At 42.1% G+C, this 22,511-nt stretch overlaps 2 protein-coding genes across 2 annotated transcripts; one reads left to right on the top strand and one right to left on the bottom strand.

Annotated features, from left to right (window-relative positions):
- Positions 1-370: 370 nt before the first annotated feature.
- On the top strand, positions 371-2,451 carry LOC147435585 (Tetratricopeptide repeat (TPR)-like superfamily protein). Its single transcript, XM_086488597.1, has one exon. It carries the CDS (start codon positions 541-543, stop codon positions 2,164-2,166), a length of 1,626 nt encoding a protein of 541 aa, XP_086344723.1. The 5' UTR covers positions 371-540; the 3' UTR covers positions 2,167-2,451.
- A 17,201-nt stretch (positions 2,452-19,652) lies between these two features.
- On the bottom strand, positions 19,653-22,212 carry LOC147435586 (uncharacterized). Its single transcript, XM_086488600.1, has 2 exons — positions 21,035-22,212; positions 19,653-20,665 (listed from the first exon to the last, which is right to left on the bottom strand). Exon 1 carries the CDS (start codon positions 22,035-22,037, stop codon positions 21,480-21,482), a length of 558 nt encoding a protein of 185 aa, XP_086344726.1. The 5' UTR covers positions 22,038-22,212; the 3' UTR covers positions 19,653-20,665; positions 21,035-21,479.
- Between the last annotated feature and the right edge of the window lie 299 nt (positions 22,213-22,511).

Consider the following 22,511-nt stretch of genomic DNA (forward strand, 5'->3'; position numbering starts at 1 on the left):
CAAAGAGAATGTTTGATGGGAAATGTCCCAGATGTGGTCAACTTGAGACAACCAAGCGCCCTATGGTACATGCTTGGTGGTTATGATATTTGTATGTTTCCAAATACAAACTATTCTTTGGGACAATTCAAACTAGTGCTACAGGTTTATACTTATGTATTGCTTCTCTCAGAGTTTGGATGTTATCTTTTTTGTGGAATGCTAGAAACTCAGATTTGTTTGATATGCACACCTTTTACAGTTTCACACTGCCTTGCTTTATGATGATTCAAGATAAATTGTGTGGCTATGTCAGTCCCTCAGGAGGTTCGTTCAGATGATGGAATTTATCATCATGATGTAAACATGTAACAAAATGTAATATAGAACCAAAGTTTTGAGAGAGAGAGAGAGAGAGAGAGAGAGAGAGAGAGAGCAAGCAGAAGAAGAAGAAGAACGGCACAATCGCAAGAGGACTCGAGACTTGTTGCGCAACGTATCGAAGAGAGTTGTTTCTGACGAGAGAGAGAGAGAGAGAGAGAGAGAGAGAGAGAGAGAGACATGGTGCCCAGGTGGAGATTATTAATGAGAAGGGGAGATCGGCACAAGCGTGCAAGATTACATTCCCTTGTCTCAGAATCAGCGTCTGCTCCTCACCTCAAAACAGACAGAGGCAACCTTCTCCGTCGCTTCTGGGGGGAATCTTGCAGAGTTGAAAATCAATTTGTAAGCTCTTCTAGAGCCGGAATGCAGCTTGCCCGGCTTCAGAGCAACGATAAAAGATCATCAGATGTTCCAACCTACATGCCAGGCGTCAATGCTCCAGGATTTGGCAAAGATGAGTATTCAAGACACCATTTCGTCCTTTTGGGTTTTACAGGGCTTGCACTGTTGAGTGGGACGGTTAGTCATGCTGACGACCAGAACGCTCCCCTGCAAGAACAGCCTCAAGCAAAATCAAACATTCACACTGCGAGATGGAGGATCTTCACAGATAAGGCACGCGACCTCTGCAGGCGGGGCTCATTTGACAATGCAGAGAACTACTTTCACAGAGCCTTGCAGGAGGCCAGGCTTGGGTTTGGGGAAGACGACCCTCATGTCGCCTCTTGTTACAATAACCTCGCAGAGTTGTTTCGAATGAAGAAGGAATACGATAAAGCTGAGCCTCTCTATCTAGAGGCCGTAAAGAGGCTCAGAGAGAGCTCTGGTGTGGAGGATGGAAGTGTTGGGTTTGCCTTGCACAACCTTGGTGGGTTTTATTTGCTACAGAGAAAGCTAGAGCAGGCGCAAGGATGCTATGAAGAAGCCTTAAAGATCAAAGGAAGAGCATTGGGGACGGATCACCCAGAGTATGCGAACACCATGTTTCATTTGGGTGAAGTAATACGCATGCGAGGCGAGTTACAAGACGGGTTAGCCCTTGTCAGAGATTCAATAAGGATACTTGAGCAAGTTGGGCTCGGGAATACGACCCTTGCCGTCAAGCGGCTAACAAGATTCTCTGAGTTGTTAGTGTTTGTGGGTCAGCTTGATGAAGCAGAGATGGTGCAAAGAAAGATTTTGCAGGTAATAGAGTTTTCGAAGGATTTTACATTCAATGATACAGTTACCGCATTGGAAAATCTGAGTGCAATACTTCAAAAGCAGGGGAAATTGGATGAATGTGCAGCTCTCTTGGAAGAGAGCATTGGGCTCTTGAAAGATAACAAAGGCAATAAAGATATCCAGATTGTGGGATCAATGCTGAAATTGGGCAGTGTTTGTTTTCAGCAAGGAAGGACTTTCACCTCAAAGGATCATATGCAAGCCCTTGCATCATATGATAAGGCTGAAAGTCTTTTATGCGACGCAGTAAAGGTAGCAGAGCTGTATGCTAATGCGAAGCAAAGGGCCCCAAAACGTGATACGCTACACCATACACTTCTGTTAGCTCAATCTCTGACCGCTCTTGGTAATTTACGACTACACAAGCTTGAATTATTGGCCAATAACGAGTCATTATGGAAAACATGCAAAGATGCGGAGAGGGTTCTACGGCTTGCTGTCTCTCTTTTGGAAGAGATTATTGTGCAGCAAGGTAATGAATCATCATCAGAAGTATGGAAGTTATACAAGGACTGCACACTTCACTTGGCTGATGTGAACATTAAAATATCTGAGTTACAATCACAAGGACATGCATAGTCACAAACATTTAGTGAGATGTCAATGATTCTAATGCTTAGATGGATTCTGTGGCTTGCCAATACTTGATAGATTGAGCCACAATGTGATTGAAATTCAACAGGTTTTCGTACATTTGGATGTATGCAATGATGATGTATATGGCATTGCATCTTGGCTTTAGAAGCCCTCGGTACATTCTCAGAGTTCCATTTATTGCAATTCTAATCATTGGGTCTTGTTCCAGAATTGTGTTTATACTCTCTCTCTCTCTCTCTCTCTCTCTCTCTCTCTCTCTCTCTCTCTCTACAGCTACACAGGAGTATCCAGGTGAGAATACTTGCGCAATGGATGCTCCAATGTTTCTTGGAGTGAACTCATGTGCATATCATTTATGCTGAATGCAATTGTCAAGTTTTGATTGATGTTCTTACAAAGGCAATCCTTGCGATGTACATATAGAGGCACAAAAAGCCTTAAAGAACATCTTGTCACTGCCAAAGTTAAAGACACTAGATATATGCACAGTGAACAAAAGAAATGCTCACAATGATGTGGAAGTCGAATGGCTTGTCATTATTTTTGACATGGAAGAAACCCAAAGATGTGGAATAAAGACGCTACATTAAGAGAATGCTCAGTATGAAGAGGATGTTCGAGATGAACATGTTGCTTTTCCTTACAAAAGAAGGATCTTGAACCTTGTGAGAACTGATTAATACATTATGGCTATATGACAGTTATTTAATTTGACATATCTACACTTTTTTGCAATGGGAAAGACCAAACCAGGTTGAGAGTAAGAAGTAGTTGTGAAAGGTCGATGGTTGAGAATCCTAAGTGGTTATGATGATGAGTATGCCACAATAGTATCCAAGGTGAGATTCAAAAGAGTGAGCACAACAGAGAGCAGAAAAGCTCACCTTCTAGAGGGGAGTGCTATGCATGCACATGAGAGTATAGATGTGAGGTAGCAAAGAGAGGAAAAGAGCGACATTAACATACCCCTTCCCCCCCCCCCCCCCTCCCCCTCCCCAAAAACACACACACACACTTGGGTCGTTGAACCCTTTTTACTAGTTTCAAAAGAGTTACAAAAATAGAGAGTGTGTGTATTTATAAATAGAGTTGTCTCTTTTATTAATAACAGAGCTTAATCCATGTGCATATGACATCATATGTCAGATATTAAGATGCATTCAGCGACATATTTTTTTCTACTTGTGAACCACTCAATAAATTTTTATTAGTGTGCCATAAATAAATATCACTACTCAAAGGGCTAAAAAAGTTGATGACAGTTTATGCAAGAGTTACATATGCACAAATCTTACAAAAAGACATGAGCAGGTCGACTTGTGTTTACATGAGCACAGAGGATAACGACCCTTTCATGTATGTAATAAAATGCGCATATCATGGCTTGATTTGCATTGAACACCAGGTATTGGCGAGCATCGGTCCACACAAACAGGTTTAGTAGAGCTAGTACTTGCAAAAGGGAGGCTAATCTTTTTGAATTGGAAAGTACACTATGTTTAAAAAGATTCAAGTTTCTATGGTAGGAGAAAATTAGCTACCTCCACCACAAAACCTCCACAAACAAGAAGGCATTCAATTGCAAATGAAGGCACAATTCAGAGTATGTTAATATCGATGCAAAGAGTCAATTGTAAGTAACAATTTGTACCACAAGAAGCAAGAAGGAAAAAATTATAAACTAGTCAATGGTTTAAATCAAGGCATTAAAGTAAGAATGCACATTGCAACAATTAAGGATGGCTTTAGTAACAACTTTGAGGTATATTATGCATGGCTTCTAAGAATAAAAGAATTTTTGGCCCAAGGATGGATGGCCACTTTATATTACACCCCTCGGTAGACTCACATGAAGGAGCCAACTTAGTTTGGTACCCCATCTCAAACTAGTACTTGATTCAATTCTATATGCTTAGACGATGGAGGCATCGTAGTATTGCAAGAAATGATGTTAAAGCTTAGGATCATGATAAGAAACTTAATCATGAAAATTAGCCCAAATGAGGAGATAAATGGTGGAAGAAGTAGAGAGATGGAGAGTAGGCAATTTAGGAAAATAAGAATAATAGCATATGATGGTCATGACTACAAAGTGGGTGGTAAGGACCTTTTGGTGTAACTAACCAAGTTATAACGTGTGCATGAGTGCCTTTATATAGGCATAGAATGAGTTATATATATTTGGTAGTTTCTAGGAAATGAAGATAGTAGAAGGTATGACTAACTAAGGGTATGATCCCATCTGGCTAATGTTCTCTTTTGCCAACAAGTTTGTCATCCATGGAGGAGTGTGTCTCTTCGTAAATTAAGACAATTGGACCGAAATATTAAACCGATATGCTATTAAATCTATTTAACTATTTAAATACTAGTCTCAATGAATAAGGCTTTGATATTCATGAAATATTTTGTCGATAAATATGTTTCAAATGAAATTGTATGCTTTCAGATGAATGGCTTTGTTTGAGTGAACTTTATATAGGTTATGCTTAGCTTCAAACATAGTATAAGAAATCAAAAAGTCCTGGGTCAATTGCGTTTGCCTTCAAGAAGTGTTATGACATATGACACTATGGTCTTATATGAGGTCATATTAACTTTTTTAGGGAGACAAAAATTAGTTAATGAATACCTTATAGAGGTAATAGAATAAGTGTACTTCTTATACGACCATTAGTGTAGAAAATCATAACTTAAGAAATGACAACTAGTAAGATCTTCTATATCTCAAGAAAGACGGTCATTTTACACAATGACCCACTGCAAGGTGGAAGACTTGAAAAACTTATTCACCTATTGGTGAAAGAAACCAAACAAGCTACTAGTTCTCAACTAGATGTGTACACACTTGTTGGGAAAAACAATGATTGGCATTGTCATAGATATGAGCTACCCATGATATAAGGAAGTTAGTGGGTAAAATGGCCAAAGAATCCATATCAACAAATTGACCGTTTTGAGAAAATGTAAAATTAACTTTGGAGATCTCACATAGCTAGAGATTTTAAAGACTCAAAAGATAGAGTGGAAAACAATTACCTTAAGTGGGACATTAAAATGCTCGACCTAGTGATATGGGATGCTTGGCATAAGAATGTTTAGCACTGAAGTGCTAAAAGCTTCGGGTTTCAATTACGAAGTGAGCTTTCGATAGTATGTTAGAGCAAAGACAGATGTGCCGCGTCCCTACATTTGAGACGGACCAGAGAGAGAGATAGAGAGCAAGAGAGATCACAAGAGACCATGCATGCACACGTGCTATGCATACCGGGAGAGAGAAGAGATGAGAGGAGAGAAGAAGGGAAAACAATGGGTGCAATTTTCCCCTTTACAAGAGTGAGAATTTTCCTCTTGCATGTATCTAATTATAGTTTTCTTCAATGCTTAAAAAGATTACAAACTTCCCACCAAGACATAAATTGACCAATGCTTATAAAAAGCCTTTCAATAATAAAATGTCCATAAACTTGCTATCTTTTTGCCTAATTCATTATGTTCTTGTCACGTGTCAACTGCAATAATTAAATATTTATTAGTTTTCATTACATACCTCTCTGTTAGAAAAGAAATTTTCCTCAATTGCTATGTTATTAATCTAAAAATCATACTTGTAAAAAACAATGGTTAAAATATGTCTCAGTGATATCATGTGTTAAAATAAAAATATACAAAGTTAAACAAACTAATTTGCTTATGCCTCTTGTCATCCATATGCTACATATGGATGACAAGAGGCATATTCTAGTGTCCCATTCCACAAAAATATGAAGTGTATGTCATATCCAAATTACAATATCAAGGTATCATTGGTCACAGTCATCGTTCTATAATCAAATCTCATTAATTCCATATCCAATTCAATATAAACATTGTCAACATTATATGATCATAAACCAAATTCAAATCCAAATCCAAGTTCAAATCTCTTCTGTTATATTCTCGGGTTAACAAAATCTACTAGGGGCATTGGTGGCCAGCCACACTGTAGTATGATTTTATAATTGATGTTGCCTAAATCAATGAATTGACAACAATATGGGGTGTTGCCTAAATCAACAAATCTACACTTGTGCTACCTAAATCGATGGATCTACACTTATAATAGTTAAACCAGTGAATCTATTGCTTGTGGTTGTACTACTTAAATCGGTAAATTTTCACAAGTGCTAACTAAACTGGTATCCACTACGGGTCTTGGCCGCTTACGGCATTTACTCACTGGCGCGTTAGGTGACCGACACGGAGGATCTCTGCCAGTGATTCTACAGCTGGACTACACTTATAGTGCTAGCCTAGTACGCTTCTAGCAAGTTCACACTTAGCGACCGCATGTACATATGTGCTACTTTTCAGCTTTAGCACTTAGTCATTTTGTACTCTCTTTTCTGAGAAGAAGAAGAAGAAGCTTTCCATCTCTGTGTGCTTTGTGCTTGTCTTGTGTAGCTCTCTTGCATCCTCATTCTTTACATGGTATCAGAGCCCGGTGCAGGCAAGAGAGGCTAAGAGAGCAAGAGCATCACAATCCCTTCGTTCGCAATCCACGACCAGATGATTTTAGGGGTTTTTCGCACAAGTTTCTGAACAAGTCTCCAAAGTGCAGTATACAGAGATTTACTGTACAAGTACAGTGGTTGTATGTACGCTTGATTGTGGACACTCGTTGAGTGTAGAAAGTGTTACAGGTACCACGATAGCAGGTTCAGCAGATTTGCAGGTTTTTGCAGATTGCAGCTATTTTGTCTTAGTGCTTCAAGATGTCTGACGGTTTCAGCCAGATTGTTACTGAGAAGCTTGAGAAAAATAACTACCCTGCATGGAAGTTCAGAATAACAATTTCCTAAAAGGAAAAGGTTATTGGGACTATGTAGAAGGAGACAATGAAAAGGAACCAAAGATTCCCGAGGCAAATGCTACAGCAGAACAAAGGAAAGCCTTGAGGGACTGGCAACAAGGCCAGAGCAAAGTGATGTATTAGCTTTCTATGAGCATCACAGATGGCATGATGGGCTATCTACAGGATGCTGAAACCCCCGCCATTGCATGGAGAAACTTAGGCAGAGTGTTCGAGGTGAACACCAAGGCCAGGAAGCTTCAACTAAAGTCGGAGCTAAATCGGGTTAAGAGGAACAACCTCTCAATCAATGATTATGCCTTGAAGATCAAGAGTATCATTGAGGCTCTTGGATCTATTAAAGTCTCAGTGGAAGACGATGACATTGTCCGTGCATGCTTGGATGGTCTAGGAGATGAGTATGTACATTTTAAGTCTTCCATGAATACAAGAGACGACATCCCCGTGTTCCAAGATTTGATTTCTATGCTTATTCTTGAGGATAAGAACCTTGACACATCTTCTTCTCATGGCAGAAATAATTTTGAACAGGCCTTCTATTCTAACTCCAACAGAGGTAGAGGTAGAGGTCGTGGTCGAGGCCCAAGGGGTTGCAGGGGCCAATTTTTGGAAGGTCAATCAAATCAAAACAATACAGGTGGCAGGGGAAACTAGTCTCAAGGCAGGGGGAGTCAAAGAGGTCGTGGTGCAGGATCAAGTAGGCAGCAACATACTCCAGATAGCAGAGAATTTTGGACTTGTGGTGAAAGAGGTCACATGTCACGTGACTGTCCAAAGGGAAAAGCAAGTGGAAAGAGAGAACAAGGCAACTATGCATCTACTAGCAGAGATGCAGATGACAGCAAAAACGAGCGCATGTTTGTTATGCAGCATGTAATGAATACAATGACTGCAGAGAATTCCACCCAAGATGATGTTTGGTATGTGGATTCAGGTGCCTCTAATCACATGACGTCTCATGGAGAGTGGTTTAGAGATATGCGCAAACCAGATGTGTCAGGCTATGTGCAGACAGGAGATGACACAGCTCACCCCATTGCTCATGCAGGGGACATACCTCTAAATATGAAGAGTGGGAAATCAAAGTACTTACCAGATGTACTTCATGTCCCAAACATTACAAAGCATCTTGTTTCTATTGGACAAATGGTTGAGCAGGGTTTGCAGGTTCGCTTCAATCCAAATGGCTGTTATGTAGAAGATTTCCAGAATGGCTGTAAGCTGATCACAGAGGGCAAATGTGTGGGCAGAATGTTTACGCTGAATATAGACATGCCTGAGGTAAAAGCTGCATTATTTGCATAGGGCACAGGTGTTGTGGTTGATGTTGACATTTGGCACAAACACATTGGCCATGTCAATGAGCAGAGATTGTGCAGCATGCAATCAAAACAGATTGTAAAAGGTTTGCCCAAATTCAAGGTGGATGGTATGCATAAAGTGTGTGCAGCATGCCAGTTTGGAAAACAGTCAAAGGGCTCATTTCCACATGAGCGCAATGTATGTAAAAATCCACTTGAGGTGGTGCACAAAGATGTTTGGGGTCCAACCGATACTGCAAGTATACATGGTTGCAGATATTATGTCTCTTTCATTGATGACCATACAAGGAAAGTATGGGTCTACTTCATGCGTAACAAAAGTGAAGTGTTTGGTCACTGTCAAGACTTCAAAGTCATGATTGAGAAGGAGACAGATATGCAAATCAAGACATTGAGGTCAGATGGAGGGGGAGAGTACTTCTCCAATGATTTTTCAGATTTTCTGCGAATGCATGGTATACGCATGCAGATATACTCCACAACAGAATGGGGTCGCAGAAAGGAAAAACAGGCACATTGCAGAGGTTGCACGTGCATTGATGAATGAGAAGAACATGCCTCATCATTTATGGGCTGAAGCCGTAAATACAGTTGTGTACATTATCAACAGGACACCTACAGCTGCGGTGCATGATGTAACACCTGAGGAAAAGTTTAAAGGTACAAAGCCTGATTTGGCACACTTGAAAGTGTTTGGCTGCATAGCTTACGTGCATGTACCAGATGAGTTGCGTAGGAAATTGGATCCTAAAGCACAGAAATGTATTCTTGTGGGATATTCCCTTGAACAAAAGGGGTACAGGTGCTACAATCCTACTATACGAGAATTACGAGTGAGCAGAGATGTAGTCTTTGATGAGATGAGCAGCTGGTACAGTAATGCACATGGCACTATTGGGGCTGATGTAAAAGATAATGTGGTTGTACAAAATGTGAGGCCACATTCACAAGTTTTGAGTGGACCACAAGAGTTCTCTTCTCGTGGCTCTGTTGAGAAACCATGGAACTGTAGACTACGTACGCAGGTTACTCCACCAACAGGTACAGGGAATGTATCACGAAAAGGAAAGGAAAAGGTTGATGAACCTCCCTTTATGGCTGATGCATCATCAGGTTTTTCACATGTAGACATGGATTCAGATGGTTCTGAACAAAGTCTTGATGAGGAATTTGGAATTCCGGCTGTCAGGACACCTTGTGTAAGGAAAGTACAAGAAGATGCTAGAGGGCAAAGGAGTGACCCAGGACCGTGCAGATCTAATAGAGTCAGAAATCCAGTTCAGAAATTGACTTATGATGGGTATCTAGTGCATCACCAAGCCTACATGTCTAAGGTGATACAAGATGTGGAGTCCACATGTTTTGAGGATGTAGTTGGAAATGTGCATTGGGATGATGCAATGAATGAAGAGATGGCTGCATTGGAAGCAAACGACACATGGGAGTTGGTGCCATTGCCAAGTGGCAAGAAAGCTATTGGCTGTAAATGGGTGTATAAAACCAAGCATAAGGCTGATGGTAACATTGAGCGTCACAAGGCAAGGCTGGTCACAAAGGGTTATGCACAGACGTATGGCATAGACTATGAGGAGACCTTTGCTCCAGTGGCAAAGATGACGACTGTGAGAGTTGTCATAGCAGTGGCTGCATCTAGAGGATGGATTATGCATCAAATGGATGTAAAGAATGCCTTCTTGAATGGTGAGTTGCAAGAGGAAGTGTATATGGATCAGCCACCTGGTTATGTCGATCCAGGTTACCCAGATTATGTATGCAGACTTCTCAAAGCTTTGTATGGTTTGAAGCAGGGCTCTAGAGCATGGTATGACAGGATTGCCAAGTATCTTGTCAGCATTGGTTTTAGGAGAGCTCATGCTGATCATTCACTCTATGTACGTGAGAGTGATGTGGGGATTGTGGTCATTACCATATATGTAGATGACCTTATTATTGTTGGTGACAATGCTATGGAGATTGACCATGTGAAGGGTCTTCTCAAACAGGAGTTCGAAATGAAAGATTTAGGCGAGTTGCGCTACTTTCTTGGCATTGAGGTGATCAGGACTCCAGAGGGTGTATGGCTATCACAGAGACAGTATGCTTTGGACATGTTGTCAAAGTATGGTATGGCTTATTGTAAGCCAATTTCTATTCCCTTGGATGTGAATGCAAAGCTGAGTGCAGAGAAGGGTGATGTTGTTGAGGATGTCAACATGTACAGGAAGATTGTGGGTAGTCTAATCTACTTGACTATCACGAGGCCAGACTTGAGATACACAGTAGGCTTGGAGAGTCAGTTCATGCAGCTTCCAAGGAAGCCACATTTGGATGGAGTACGACGCACACTTAGGTATGTGCAAGGTACTCTTGACTACGCATTGTTCTATGCAGCAGATACACCATTAGCATTGTATGGGTATACAGATGCAGATTGGGCAGGTAGCATTGTTGATAGGAGATCTACGAGTGGCTTCATGTTCTCTTTTGGGAGTGCTGCTGTTACTTGGAGCAGCAAAAAGCAGCCTACGGTTGCTTTATCGAGCACAAAGGTGGAGCAGTTGCAGCGTGCGAGGTAGCTTGGCTACGCACATTACTTGAGGACTTGGGAGTGCAGGTGGACCAGCAGATTTTCATCCATTGTGACAACCTCAACAGCATGCAGTTGGCTAGGAACCCAGTGTTCCATGCCAGGACCAAACACATAGAGGTCCATTACCACTACGTTCGAGAGCGAGTGTTGGCGGGCGACATCGACTTGGTCTACGTCAGCACAGAGGAGCAGATAGCGGATATCTTTACCAAGGCCCTCGGAGCTGAGAAGCTTCGACGTTTTCGGACTATGCTTGGACTCTGCGACATGCAGAGCTCGAGGGGGAGTGTTGAGATGTCGAGCTCTACACCTTGAGCTAGCATCCACTACGGGTCTTGGCCGCTTACGGCATTTACTCACTGGCGCGTTAGGTGACCGACACGGAGAATCTCTGCCAGTGATTCTACAGCTGGACTACACTTATAGTGCCAGCCTAGTACGCTTCTAGCGAGTTCACACTTAGTGACCGCATGTACATATGTGCTACTTTCCAGCTTTAGCACTTAGTCATTTTGTACTCTCTTTTCTGAGAAGAAGAAGAAGAAGCTTTCCATCTCTGTGTGCTTTGTGCTTGTCTTGTGTAGCTCTCTTGCATCCTCATTCTTTACACAAATGAAGTGGACTTGAGCACTATAGATTGCATGCTCTTCCTCCATGGGTTGATCACAAGAGGTCCTACCTACTAGTCATAGTAGTTGAAGGAGGTGCAAGAGTTTCTTTTGTGATGCCAACCTATGGTAGAGGAGAGGGGGGCAAGCATAGGCAAAGGGAGGGGAGAGAGAGATGGAGTAAGAGAAGGGGCAGCCCATTGGTAGCCTTCAATGGCGAGCCTGTTGGCAAAGGATCAAGGGAGGAGACTGGAGAGACAGATGGAGCAAGAGGAGGGGAAGCCCATTGGCAGCCTTCGATGGCAAGGGAATTAGCAGGGACAACCTATGAGAGCAAAGGAAATCTTTTGACTATTTGAGAGGGTTTTTTAATATTGAGCAAGTGGGCACAGTCATTTTGAGTTGCTTAATCAACGGGAATCTATCGAGATGTTGACATGGCTTTGAGGATGTAGGGCTACGTAGTGAGGGAGGCGGAGCGTTGTGCAAAGGGGGCGATGGCAAGGCGAGGAGGCTATGCAGAACGAGTGATAGTGAAAGCCCCATGTATTTTCCTGCCGATTAGGAGATTCGCTCTAAATAGGGAAGCGTCAATATGTAATATGTATGTGGGGTCAAGTTTTTTTTTTTTTAAAGACGGTGTCGAGAGGATTGGCATAGAAGGGGTAGGAAAAATCGATTGACGGATTCTCTTTCTGGCACCAACTCAATTTCTCTTTGGCTAGCAAGTGGTTCTCTCTCTCTCTCTCTCTCTCTCTCTCTCTCTCTCTCTCTCTCTCTCTCTCTCTCTCTCTCTCTCTCTCTCTCTCTCTGTGTGTGTGTGTGTGTGTGTGTGTGTGTGTGTGTGTGTGTGTGTGTGTGTGTGTGTGTGTGTGTGTGTGTGTGGCTCACAGAACTCATGTGATGAGCAGCCAAGGCTGAGGGAGGGAGTCGGGGAGGTGGAGTGGAGAGGCAGGCAAAGGGGAAGCTCTTTCTCTGTTTATCGCGAGGGATTGGACGTCACAACTACGTGGAAAGGGGCTGGGGGGATTCGGGGGTATCAAGTAGAAAATTGAATTGTGTGCCAATATGTATACAATATGTCTGCCCCACATCAAACAAGGCCGTCACTAACTTGCCAACATTGGCACTACTACCTGAGAGAGAGAGAGAGAGAGAGAGAGAGAGAGAGAGAGAGGGAGAGAGAATTGCTTACACACACTCAAAGAAGGAGAGAAAAGAGTCTTTTTTTTGTGCACGCACACACATAGCGTTGTAGCAACATACCTTGCACTCCTTGTTCTGATCTCTTTGTGCTGTTGCTATCGACAAATTAGCTTTTCTTATGTAAGCGCTATTTTTATTACAAGCATGGAACGTTGAAAAGCATCATCTTAAAACAGCTTCAAAAAGCCTAAAAATTGTGTGCAACATTTCATAGGCACCACGCCTATATCACTCCCTAGTTGCTTCTAAGATTAGTAAGTAGATTCTCTCTCTCTCTCTCTCTCTCTCTCTCTCTCTCTCTCTCTCTCTCTCTCTCTCTCTCTCTCTCTCTCTCACACACACACACACACACACACACACACACACACACACACATTGTTGGAGCCTCCTCTTATCTATTCATGGGGGCCACTCTCACTCTCTCTTCTTGTCTTATGGAAGCCGTCGATGCCACAATAGTCTCTCTCTCTCTCTCTCTCTCTCTCTCTCTCTCTCTCTCTCTCTCTCTCTCTCTCTCTCTCTCTCTCTCTCTCTCTCTCTCTCTCTCTCTCTCTCTCTCTCTCTCTCTCTCTCTCTCTCTCTCTCTCTCTCACACACACACACACACACACACACACACACACACACACACACACACAAAACCTCAGTTGCGTTGAGCAATGAAACTCAAGGGAAGGGCACTCTCTCTTTCCTCCCTCCTGAGCCGCGAGCGCAAGACGTCACGAGGGGCTGTTGGCGCACCATTGCTGGAAGCTGACGTGTTTTTTTTTGGATGGGGGTTGGAAAGGATGAAGTTGCACATGGCGAGCGAGAGGAGCATGGTGCAGGAGGCAAGGAGGGGTTGAGCACAGTGCGGATGGTAGCTGGTATGAGGGATCCACATGCCTTCGTGAGGAGGGAGAGGTCGGGGGAGGACATAAGGTTGCTTAGAAGGTTGATCTTGTAAACCATGGAAGGGGCCAAAACCCTTATATGTTATGTTCCTAAAGACGAGAAAATTCTAGCTACATACAATCCTTCAATTTTTTAGGGATTTATTTTCTTGGTCATGCAATGACTTAAGAGGAATGGATACTAGACTCTATCAACGCACAAACCCTCTAGCACTGAGTGCCAAACCATGCAAATAGCATCCTTAAATCTATCTCAGGATGTTTGTTAAGAAGATTCAAGAAGATGTACAAAATTTGAAAGAAGCAAAGATTATTTCAAAGAAGGGCATTTATAATGAACTGTTCAGAGGAGCTAGCTTGGTTGGTTGAGTCTTTGACCTCCATGACATGGGTCATGGGTTCAAAGATGGTCAGGCAACCCTGTGCGCTCATAAGGAAGTTTGTTTTGCCTCGCATGGGATGTGTGTGATTTGCTACCAAAAAAAAAAAGAATTGTAATCACACGCAAGAAGTATTGAAAACTAAGGGTGTGTGAGTAAAGAGGTAAAAACTGCCACAACCTAAGACTACTATCATTGTCCAATTAGAGAGGATATCTTAGAAACGGTGGAATGCAAAGAAGCTTATAGCTCCGTAGATGGGTTTGCAAGCTATATTTCTTAGCATTCAAGCTAAGGTTGAAAGCATGGTTTGGTGGTACAAAAAGGATTGTGCTTGATACAACATAGGCTCGGTGGTTCATGTGTGTAAAAATAGAGGACCCTTCAATTGGAATTTGGGAGGGGCCATATATTTCTTTGTTTTTAAAAGCGTTTCTAACTTTTGAAACATGCCATTCCCAAGAAGAGGTGGGGGTGATGGAGGGACCAGAGGGGGTTATGGTTGCAACACCTCTCTCTCTCTCTCTCTCTCTCTCTCTCTCTCTCTCTCTCTCTCTCTCTCTCTCTCTCTCTCTCATGCACGCGCACTCACACTCGCATTTAGTCCTTGACAATGGACAGTATTGTAGGAGATTACTGCTAGGGTGATCAACAGCTGCTCTCATTTGACGAGTTGGAAGGTGGTCTAAGCACGGATGAACAAATACAAAGCCATCCCATTATCACTTCCATTCAGACAGGTCCCACTAATCATGCTTTTCTTTATAACTATTGGGCTACAAAGAAACGTGAACAGAGAAGCAAAGAAAGACATCCTTTTTCTACTCTTGGATTACCAAAATCCAGGACAAGGAAGAATATTTGTGCAACAAGTGGCAGAATAACGATGCAAGCAAACACAAGGACACTCAAGGAATGAGCAGAAGGAAATATTCCAGCAACTCTTGGATCACCAAACATTTTTCGAGCTACAAGAATCAAATTTTAGCAATGTCGAAGAGATCGTTCTATCGGATCTACTGAACACTTTGACTCAAATTAAGGTCCTCACTCAGCAAGTGAGCTTTTATTGAAGAGGACCTCTTTGACAATGATCTTGAACAATAGTACAGGTTTGACCTCAGTAAATCAATTTAAAATTGCTAGTGTCCTAGGTATCCATCGAAGAAATATAGCTGCTGCAAGTTCAAGGCTGGAAAATAAAGGTGAGAATGAAGTGTTTCCAGTGAGTGCATGTGAGAGACAATTTCCTCGAGGAACCGTTATCACCAATGAAACAAGAGATTTGGTGTATGCCTTTTGGACATCAGAGACCAGAGTTTCACCCTAACAAGAAGGACATATGCAAGAAGAGAATTGGAAGGAAAAGTTTCATCAAACATCTTGTGCATCTACTCGATGACTCCCAGGTACCAACAACTCTTTGCAGTTGTGATTTGTTTGGTAATCCTTAAGGCTGGTTTGTTCAAGACAGTACCAAATTCGGTACTCTGTTATACAAAAGTGGGTGTGTATAGTACCTTACAAAGGTTATATACAATACCAATGCATTCTTATGTAGTTCCAAAGCTATCCTGCATAGAAGCAAAGCCCATGTACAATACCACATTTGGTGTTCAATTGTATACTAGTAATTCCAAAGCCTATCTATAGAGTACCAAAGCCTATCTATAGTACTTTTTCCTTCCCTAGAGGTGCCAAAGACAATATATAGAGTACCAAAGCCTCACTCTATTTTACCAAAGCCTAATTTTGTAGTATCAAAGTCTTTGTGCAGTACCAAAACCTACTCCCTTTATAGTACAAAAGCATTCTTGTTTATCACCAAAGCATTTTCAAAGTACCAATATGGGTACTCTTCGGCATGGAGTTCTACTATGAGTCAAAAGCAAACAGAGAGTACCAAATCTGAATTTTTGTTATTTGGAACTAGTCCTCCATAGTACCAAAGGTCTTTGTATAGTACCCAAGCCGCTCAAAACCACCAAAGTTAGTACCCTCCAGCATGCCAATGGTTTTACATAGTAACAAAATCCTAAAGAAGTACCAAAAACTATCTAATTTGGTCCTAATGATATAGCCTATTGGATCAAACATCTCTAGTCATGATCTATTCACATCTTGTAAGGGACATACGTTCCCGATGAAGCCTATTGCATGAGTTCTTAATCAATTCAAGTTATCTACTAAAGTATATTAGAACATATACAATATCATGTCATATGATGATGATGAGAACGATGATGGTGCATCCATGTTACTTGAAACACAATTTCGGAACCCCTAAGTCGGTTTTTTCTCCTAGATAGAATACATCTTTTTCTCCTCATGATTTATTGTTTTTCTTGTTATTCTTCACTTCCTCTATTCAGTACTTGAGATTGTTGTACATTAATTGTCAAGTCTATTCCAACTTGCCCCTAACTAGTATCAAAATAATACTAACCAGTACCAAAAGGGAGGTAACCAGTACCAAAGTGATGAGAAGCAGTACCTAAACTTTTATTGTAGCATTCTTTGCATAAGCTCATGTACCAAAAGGAAGCTAATCACTACCAAAGTGATAACAAGCAGTATCAAGTTTGGTACTTCATAGCTCAAGTTTGGTACTGCATAGCACATAGTATAGTATTGGGTATTGATCACGTATACATCGACGAAACCCGATAAAATGAGGTCTACCAAGTAATAAGGGTATTCTTGGACTACCACCATAGGGTAGTATGATATGATTGCAAGACAGTTCTCATAGTTATTTTTGAGAGACTTATATCTCCTGCCATTCGCGAGAATTGTGTTGCTAGCATCAAACTACAGGTGTCTTGCCCAAACTGTCCATAGGTTCTTCAAGTAAACAGGCTTATCGCCCATATTTTTTGGCACGTGTGGTACTTCTTCCATACTTTGCCACAAAGTCTCACATTCTTCTTGGGAGAGTACATCTGCCATGCCAAAAGGAGGTTAGAAGCATGTGTAACTTAACCTCTTAAACACTCAAGGCTCACATGAATTACCTGCAAAATACTTCTACCTCACATGTTGGGGGAAGCAAGCGTTCAACATATCTATCAATTTTCTCCTTTTACAACAACATGACCACAAAATTATCTTGGCTTTTATTTTAATAGTATGAACTCGTCAGCATCTGGCCTTATAAGACAAATTAGCGATCTATAGACAATGATGATCTGTGGTTGGAGCTTCTTGTCCAAAACCCAAAAATCTCAATGCAGCTTGTCAATAACACCCCATTGAGATCAAGCACCGTGTTTGCCGAAGGCTCATCTAGACATCAAGATTTTACTACAATATCAGCAGTCCAAATGAGTGGAGGCAAATAGACAGTAGAATTATCATATCAAAAAAGAGATCTCGTATGTCACCAAAAAGTACCTAATTTGGTACTCAAGAGATTGTAGTGTGCAGTACTTAGTTTGGAAATGAACAGTAACATTGGAACATAGTTACAAACTGAACACACCAAAATACCATAGAGAACAAGAGATGAAAGACAAAGGCCAAAAGTTGAATTGACTCAGTGAAATGAAAAGCACATTGTGAAAAATACATAAGCATGTAAGAAGGGCTATAGTTTGCATGTGAGACAATTGGCCATGGGTGTAGGTCAACTTCTTTCTTTGCACACAAAAAAGCTCCGACAGGGTCGTCGAATTAGTAGAATCACCTGTCAGATTCTGTATAGCATCACTAGCAGTTGGATCCGCACCATCGTCGGTGCTATCCACTTTTTCATCCTCTGCTACCACCTCCTCCTTGGCATTCTCTATTGCCACTTCCTCCTTGGCATCCTTGGCCCAATCCCTGTTCTTCACATTGCCTGCCTTTCCCCTTTCTACCTCTTCCCCCTTCCTGGCATGTGTCCCTTCTCCTTCCTTGGCATCATCTACCCCTTTCCCCTCCTTGGTGTCCACCCCCATATTGGTCTTCCCCTTCTTGGCTTCCAACCCCTTCTCAAACCCCCCCCCCCCCCCCCCCCCCCCATCTTCCTTCTTGGCTTCCACCCCCTACTTGGCCTCTTCCCCTGCCCCTTTAGGTACTTCCATTCCTTTCTTGGCCGTTGCACCTCCCCCTTGCATGTTTTCATGCTCACTAGTGATTTGATTTCCAGGTTTCGTATCTGCAGCATATGCTCTGGCAGTATCCAGCTTCACTATGTGAGGGACTTTACTTCCCATAGTGTCTTTAGTCTTTTTAGCATCTTTGTCCTCAAAGTCACCGTTTCCTTCACTATCCCCCATGGTATCACAGTGTTGTCCCTTCTCATTCTCTTTCCCTTCCATGCCACCATACTTTAAATCCTAGAGAACATCCCATATCTCTTTAATAAACCCATCCCCCTTCCATAGAGTACTTGCAACAAACTTTGTGGCACCTTGCCCATCCTTGATCGCTTCTCCATTTCTTCCATTGGGCCCAACTGTTGCAGCATCCTCTTCCTCTAAAAAAATAAAGAAAGATAGCACGTACTTACAAACAACATCACTTTCAGCGCAGGTAAGCATATGATTTACAAAACCAAGCATAAAGTTTTCAACAACCCCTGCACACTCCAACAGCTCACCACATGAAACACACACACTAAACACATGGATCATACCCACGAATCAACAACCTGGGGCCTAGAATATAACATGAATCTCCTCCCAAGCCTAACATCAGCAATCATCTGCTTCACAAAGAGAGTGTGGCATTGTGCTTCCTTCCATGTTGCCTCAGCATATCAAACGCAGCCTATTTCCAACCAGCAGCAATACAAGAAGTCCAAAATTAGTAACCAAAAGCTAGCAGAAATACTGAAGGCATCATACTACCCAAGTAGTACCCAAAACTACCAAGTCATCAATGATAGAAGACAACCATGAACTACCAAAAATAGTACCAAATCTGAACCATGAGCTACCAATTAGTAGCAGAAACATAAGAAGAGAAACCAAAAACCGTAACAACCACCAAAAGAGCATTGTCAAAAGGTACCATAACTACATAAAACTACCAATACCACCAAAACACCATTGATAGAAAACAACCATAAACCACCAAAGGGGAAACCAAAAATAGTACCAAAAGATACGTACAACAGCATTATAAATACACCCAAAACAAAAATAAACTACCCAAACATAACAAAACTACCAAGACAACCTTGTTAGGTCCACACCATAAACTATCAAAGCATGACCAAAAACTACCAAAATCTTTCAGTAAGTGTTTAGAGATACTAGCAACACAACCAAAACTATCATTCTCTCCAAAATTGCAAAGACTACCAAAAACAAAAAATTACCAAACTACCAAATTTCTAAAAACAACATGATAGGAGATACCAAAACAAGAAAGTAGAGCCAAAAACACCCAAAAGATACCAATATGAACAAAAACTACCAGTATAGCATAGACAAAATTCAAAATATATACCTGAAGCTACAAATCTACCTAAAATATGCAAATGCCATACAGAAGCAAGAGAACCAAACGCTGACAAAAACTACCAAAGCAAGATCTACAGATACTAAAAAAATACCAAGAGCCTTCACGAATACGACAAACTACCAAAAATTCAGAACTGTCAGAATCTACCAATACTAAGAAAATTAACTGAAGTACCAGAAACTATCATAAACCACCAAATGTATTAGAACTACCAATGCAGTAGAAAATAGAAGTTATTAACACTACCAAAAGCTGCCAAAAGTACCAAAACTGCTTTCTCAAGGCATGGATATCAAGAATTGCTTGTTACAAATCAACCTCCTTCTCAAGCTTCTTCATGTCCTCACTGTTTCCAAGTCGATGAAGCATGCACAGACTGGCTCCCAAATCAACCTCCACCTCTTTGATGTCTTCATCATTGCAAGGATTTTCCTGCTTTAGTTTTGCAATTTGCACTTCATAGTGCACTATGTCATCTTTTATTTGCTTAACAACAGCATTGGAACCCTTTGCTCTCAACAGAGTTTCCTTGTTCTGCCTGCAGAGCTGCTCTCAACTCTTTCAGCCAATCGGATGCAACTACACATATCTGAGGCACTCTCTCAACAATACTTTCCGGGTCTGTAACATGGTCAGGTGTCCACATGTGACGTTATGGGGGGTCCTACCTCTACATAGTAATTACTACCACTTTGCATAAGGTGGGGCTTCTTAATAGATGACGGGTGGCCTCCATGGAAGGCATTGTTTTCCCTTTGCCACTTTCGACCTTCCGCTCCAACCCTCCCAGGTGGTTGGTATACATATTGAGTATAATCTTCCAAACCTTGCCCATGCAACCTTATGGTGCGCAAGGTCTTTTGTTGCCGCATGGCATTTATCAAAACCAAAGCAGCGCACAAACTTTAAAGTGATCTCCCCACAAGATGGAGGGGCTTGGTATACCTTATGAGACAGGAACCTACAATCGTCAACCAGACTTAGCTACACATGATTCAAGTAAATCTTTGCATTCTTTTGGTAGCGTTTTTTGAAAATAGTCGTCCACTGGTCATGAGGGAGATCTTCTTTTGTAAGATCCTTTGAAAGCACACCCTCCATGCTCAGACCGTACTCCTCATGAAGCTCTTTGGCTGCAAAACTTGGTCAGAAGAGGGTATTCCTCCCCTTTGTTTTTTCCTGTAATGTGGAAACACGAAGCTCATTAGACATGCCCTCATGCTACCAAACCAAACACCTAAGCATGTTTCCTGTATGCCTTTAGTTTGGACACATTCAATAATGAAAACTCAACACACATATTCCAAACTGCTTTTTACCCCAAAAAAAATTGGTATTGTAAAGATCCTCATTTTATATGTTAACCTTCGCTTCCCTACAGAGCGTTGAAGTTGTGTTCAGCTCATAGCATATATCCTTACATGCATGCAATGCACGAAAAAAAAGGCAGAGCCCTCAAGATACTAGCTTACATGCATGCATGCAATTTAAGAAGAGTAGAGGAGACACCATCCCAACAAGAAAATGGTGCAACAAAGGAACTGTTACCATTAGCAAACCAGTGTTTGTTGTAGCATTGTTCTTTCAAAGAGATTTCAATCCTATATTTCGAGCTTCTTCACCCAAGTGCATAGCCCAATTCATGTCGTCTGATGATGATGATGATTGGCCTCCTTGAGATGGCGTTGTGTTGTGATCAGGCGCCGAAATATGAATCTTCCAATGCTTTTCAATGAGATGCCTTATGTCGTGATGTTCTTAGGGGGCTGCTTTCCCATCAGCGTTCGCAGAAGCACGGTTCACCATAGTAGACCTCTATGGGATTCACACCATGGCCAACTGGAAATAGACTACGGAGGTTTCAGTTGTTTTACATCCAACTTGCAGGGATTTCGACGGAGGAAAGCTGTATGGGATGGTTCTGATGCAGTATGGCGGGTTTGCGACGTGCCGCCTACAAAAAAAGCCAGCGATGACAACCCAACAGAGCTGATTAGTGCCATGATTTTGATTCGTCTGCAATGTTGATGACGATGGCACCGGCCTCAATCACAGGCAAACCAAGCATTGACGCAGCATTGGTGCGTGCGGCTTCAGAGGAATTTATCTCTTCAGGTGACACTGCTGCAGCTGGCATGAGCTTCATAACATGTAGGTCAAGCTTGGGGATGGAGACGGGAGTGCGACAGATGGAACTAGACGAGACCTGAGCAAACCAAGCATCGACACAGTCCGCATGAAATGTGTGCACGCAGGCTGGGAGGTGGTGGACAGATTCAGTTAAAGCTTCTGGTGTGTGCTTTTCAACCTGGTTAGAACTTGCAACAAGGAAGGCAGAAGAGGGTTCTGTAGCCTCGATGTGTGCCTCAGACGGGGGTGCAGGGCAGGCGTACAGATGTCTATGGGCGAAGGCTGCGCAGAGGTGCGTCTCCCTGAGAAAATCTAGTAGCTCTTGTTCATCAATATTACTCTCTGTAAAATAGAGAGTGCGACTTTCTCTGCCACAGGAGCAGCCAATAATGGCGCACACCAATATAGCCAAAGCGGTCATCAATAGAAAAGCAACACAGCAGCCATGAACGTAGCTTTTAAACTCTGCGCTGGTCGTGCGATGATGGCTGTAATCCAACGGTAGGCAATTGCTCTACGTGGACGAGCGTACTGTTTTATTTGAGAAAGATGACCTTTGGCTCACCGTGTAAACATTCATGTCAAATTGCACACAAGTTGAGTCCCCCTTAATATAGATTCCCGAGAGAGAAAGAGGGGGGGGGGGGGGGGGGGGGGGGGGGGGGGGGGGGGGGGGGTTTCCTTAATGCAATGGCCATTTTGTAAGACCAGCATTGATATCTTTTTGCATTTGTATTTCAAAACTTTGATGATTGATACAAAAGGATGTCCCATGGCACTACCACCCACATAAGGTGAGAGAGAAATAGAAAGAGAATGAGAACTTCACTACACACAAGAGCTCCCCATAGTCGCCACCTTTCTTCGGAAAAGCAAAGGTAGTGCCGTCATTGCA

Source organism: Adiantum capillus-veneris, chromosome 18, assembly GCF_014529385.1.
Source record: "Adiantum capillus-veneris isolate H3 chromosome 18, ASM1452938v2, whole genome shotgun sequence".
In the NCBI taxonomy this organism is placed as follows: Eukaryota; Viridiplantae; Streptophyta; class Polypodiopsida; order Polypodiales; family Pteridaceae; genus Adiantum; species Adiantum capillus-veneris.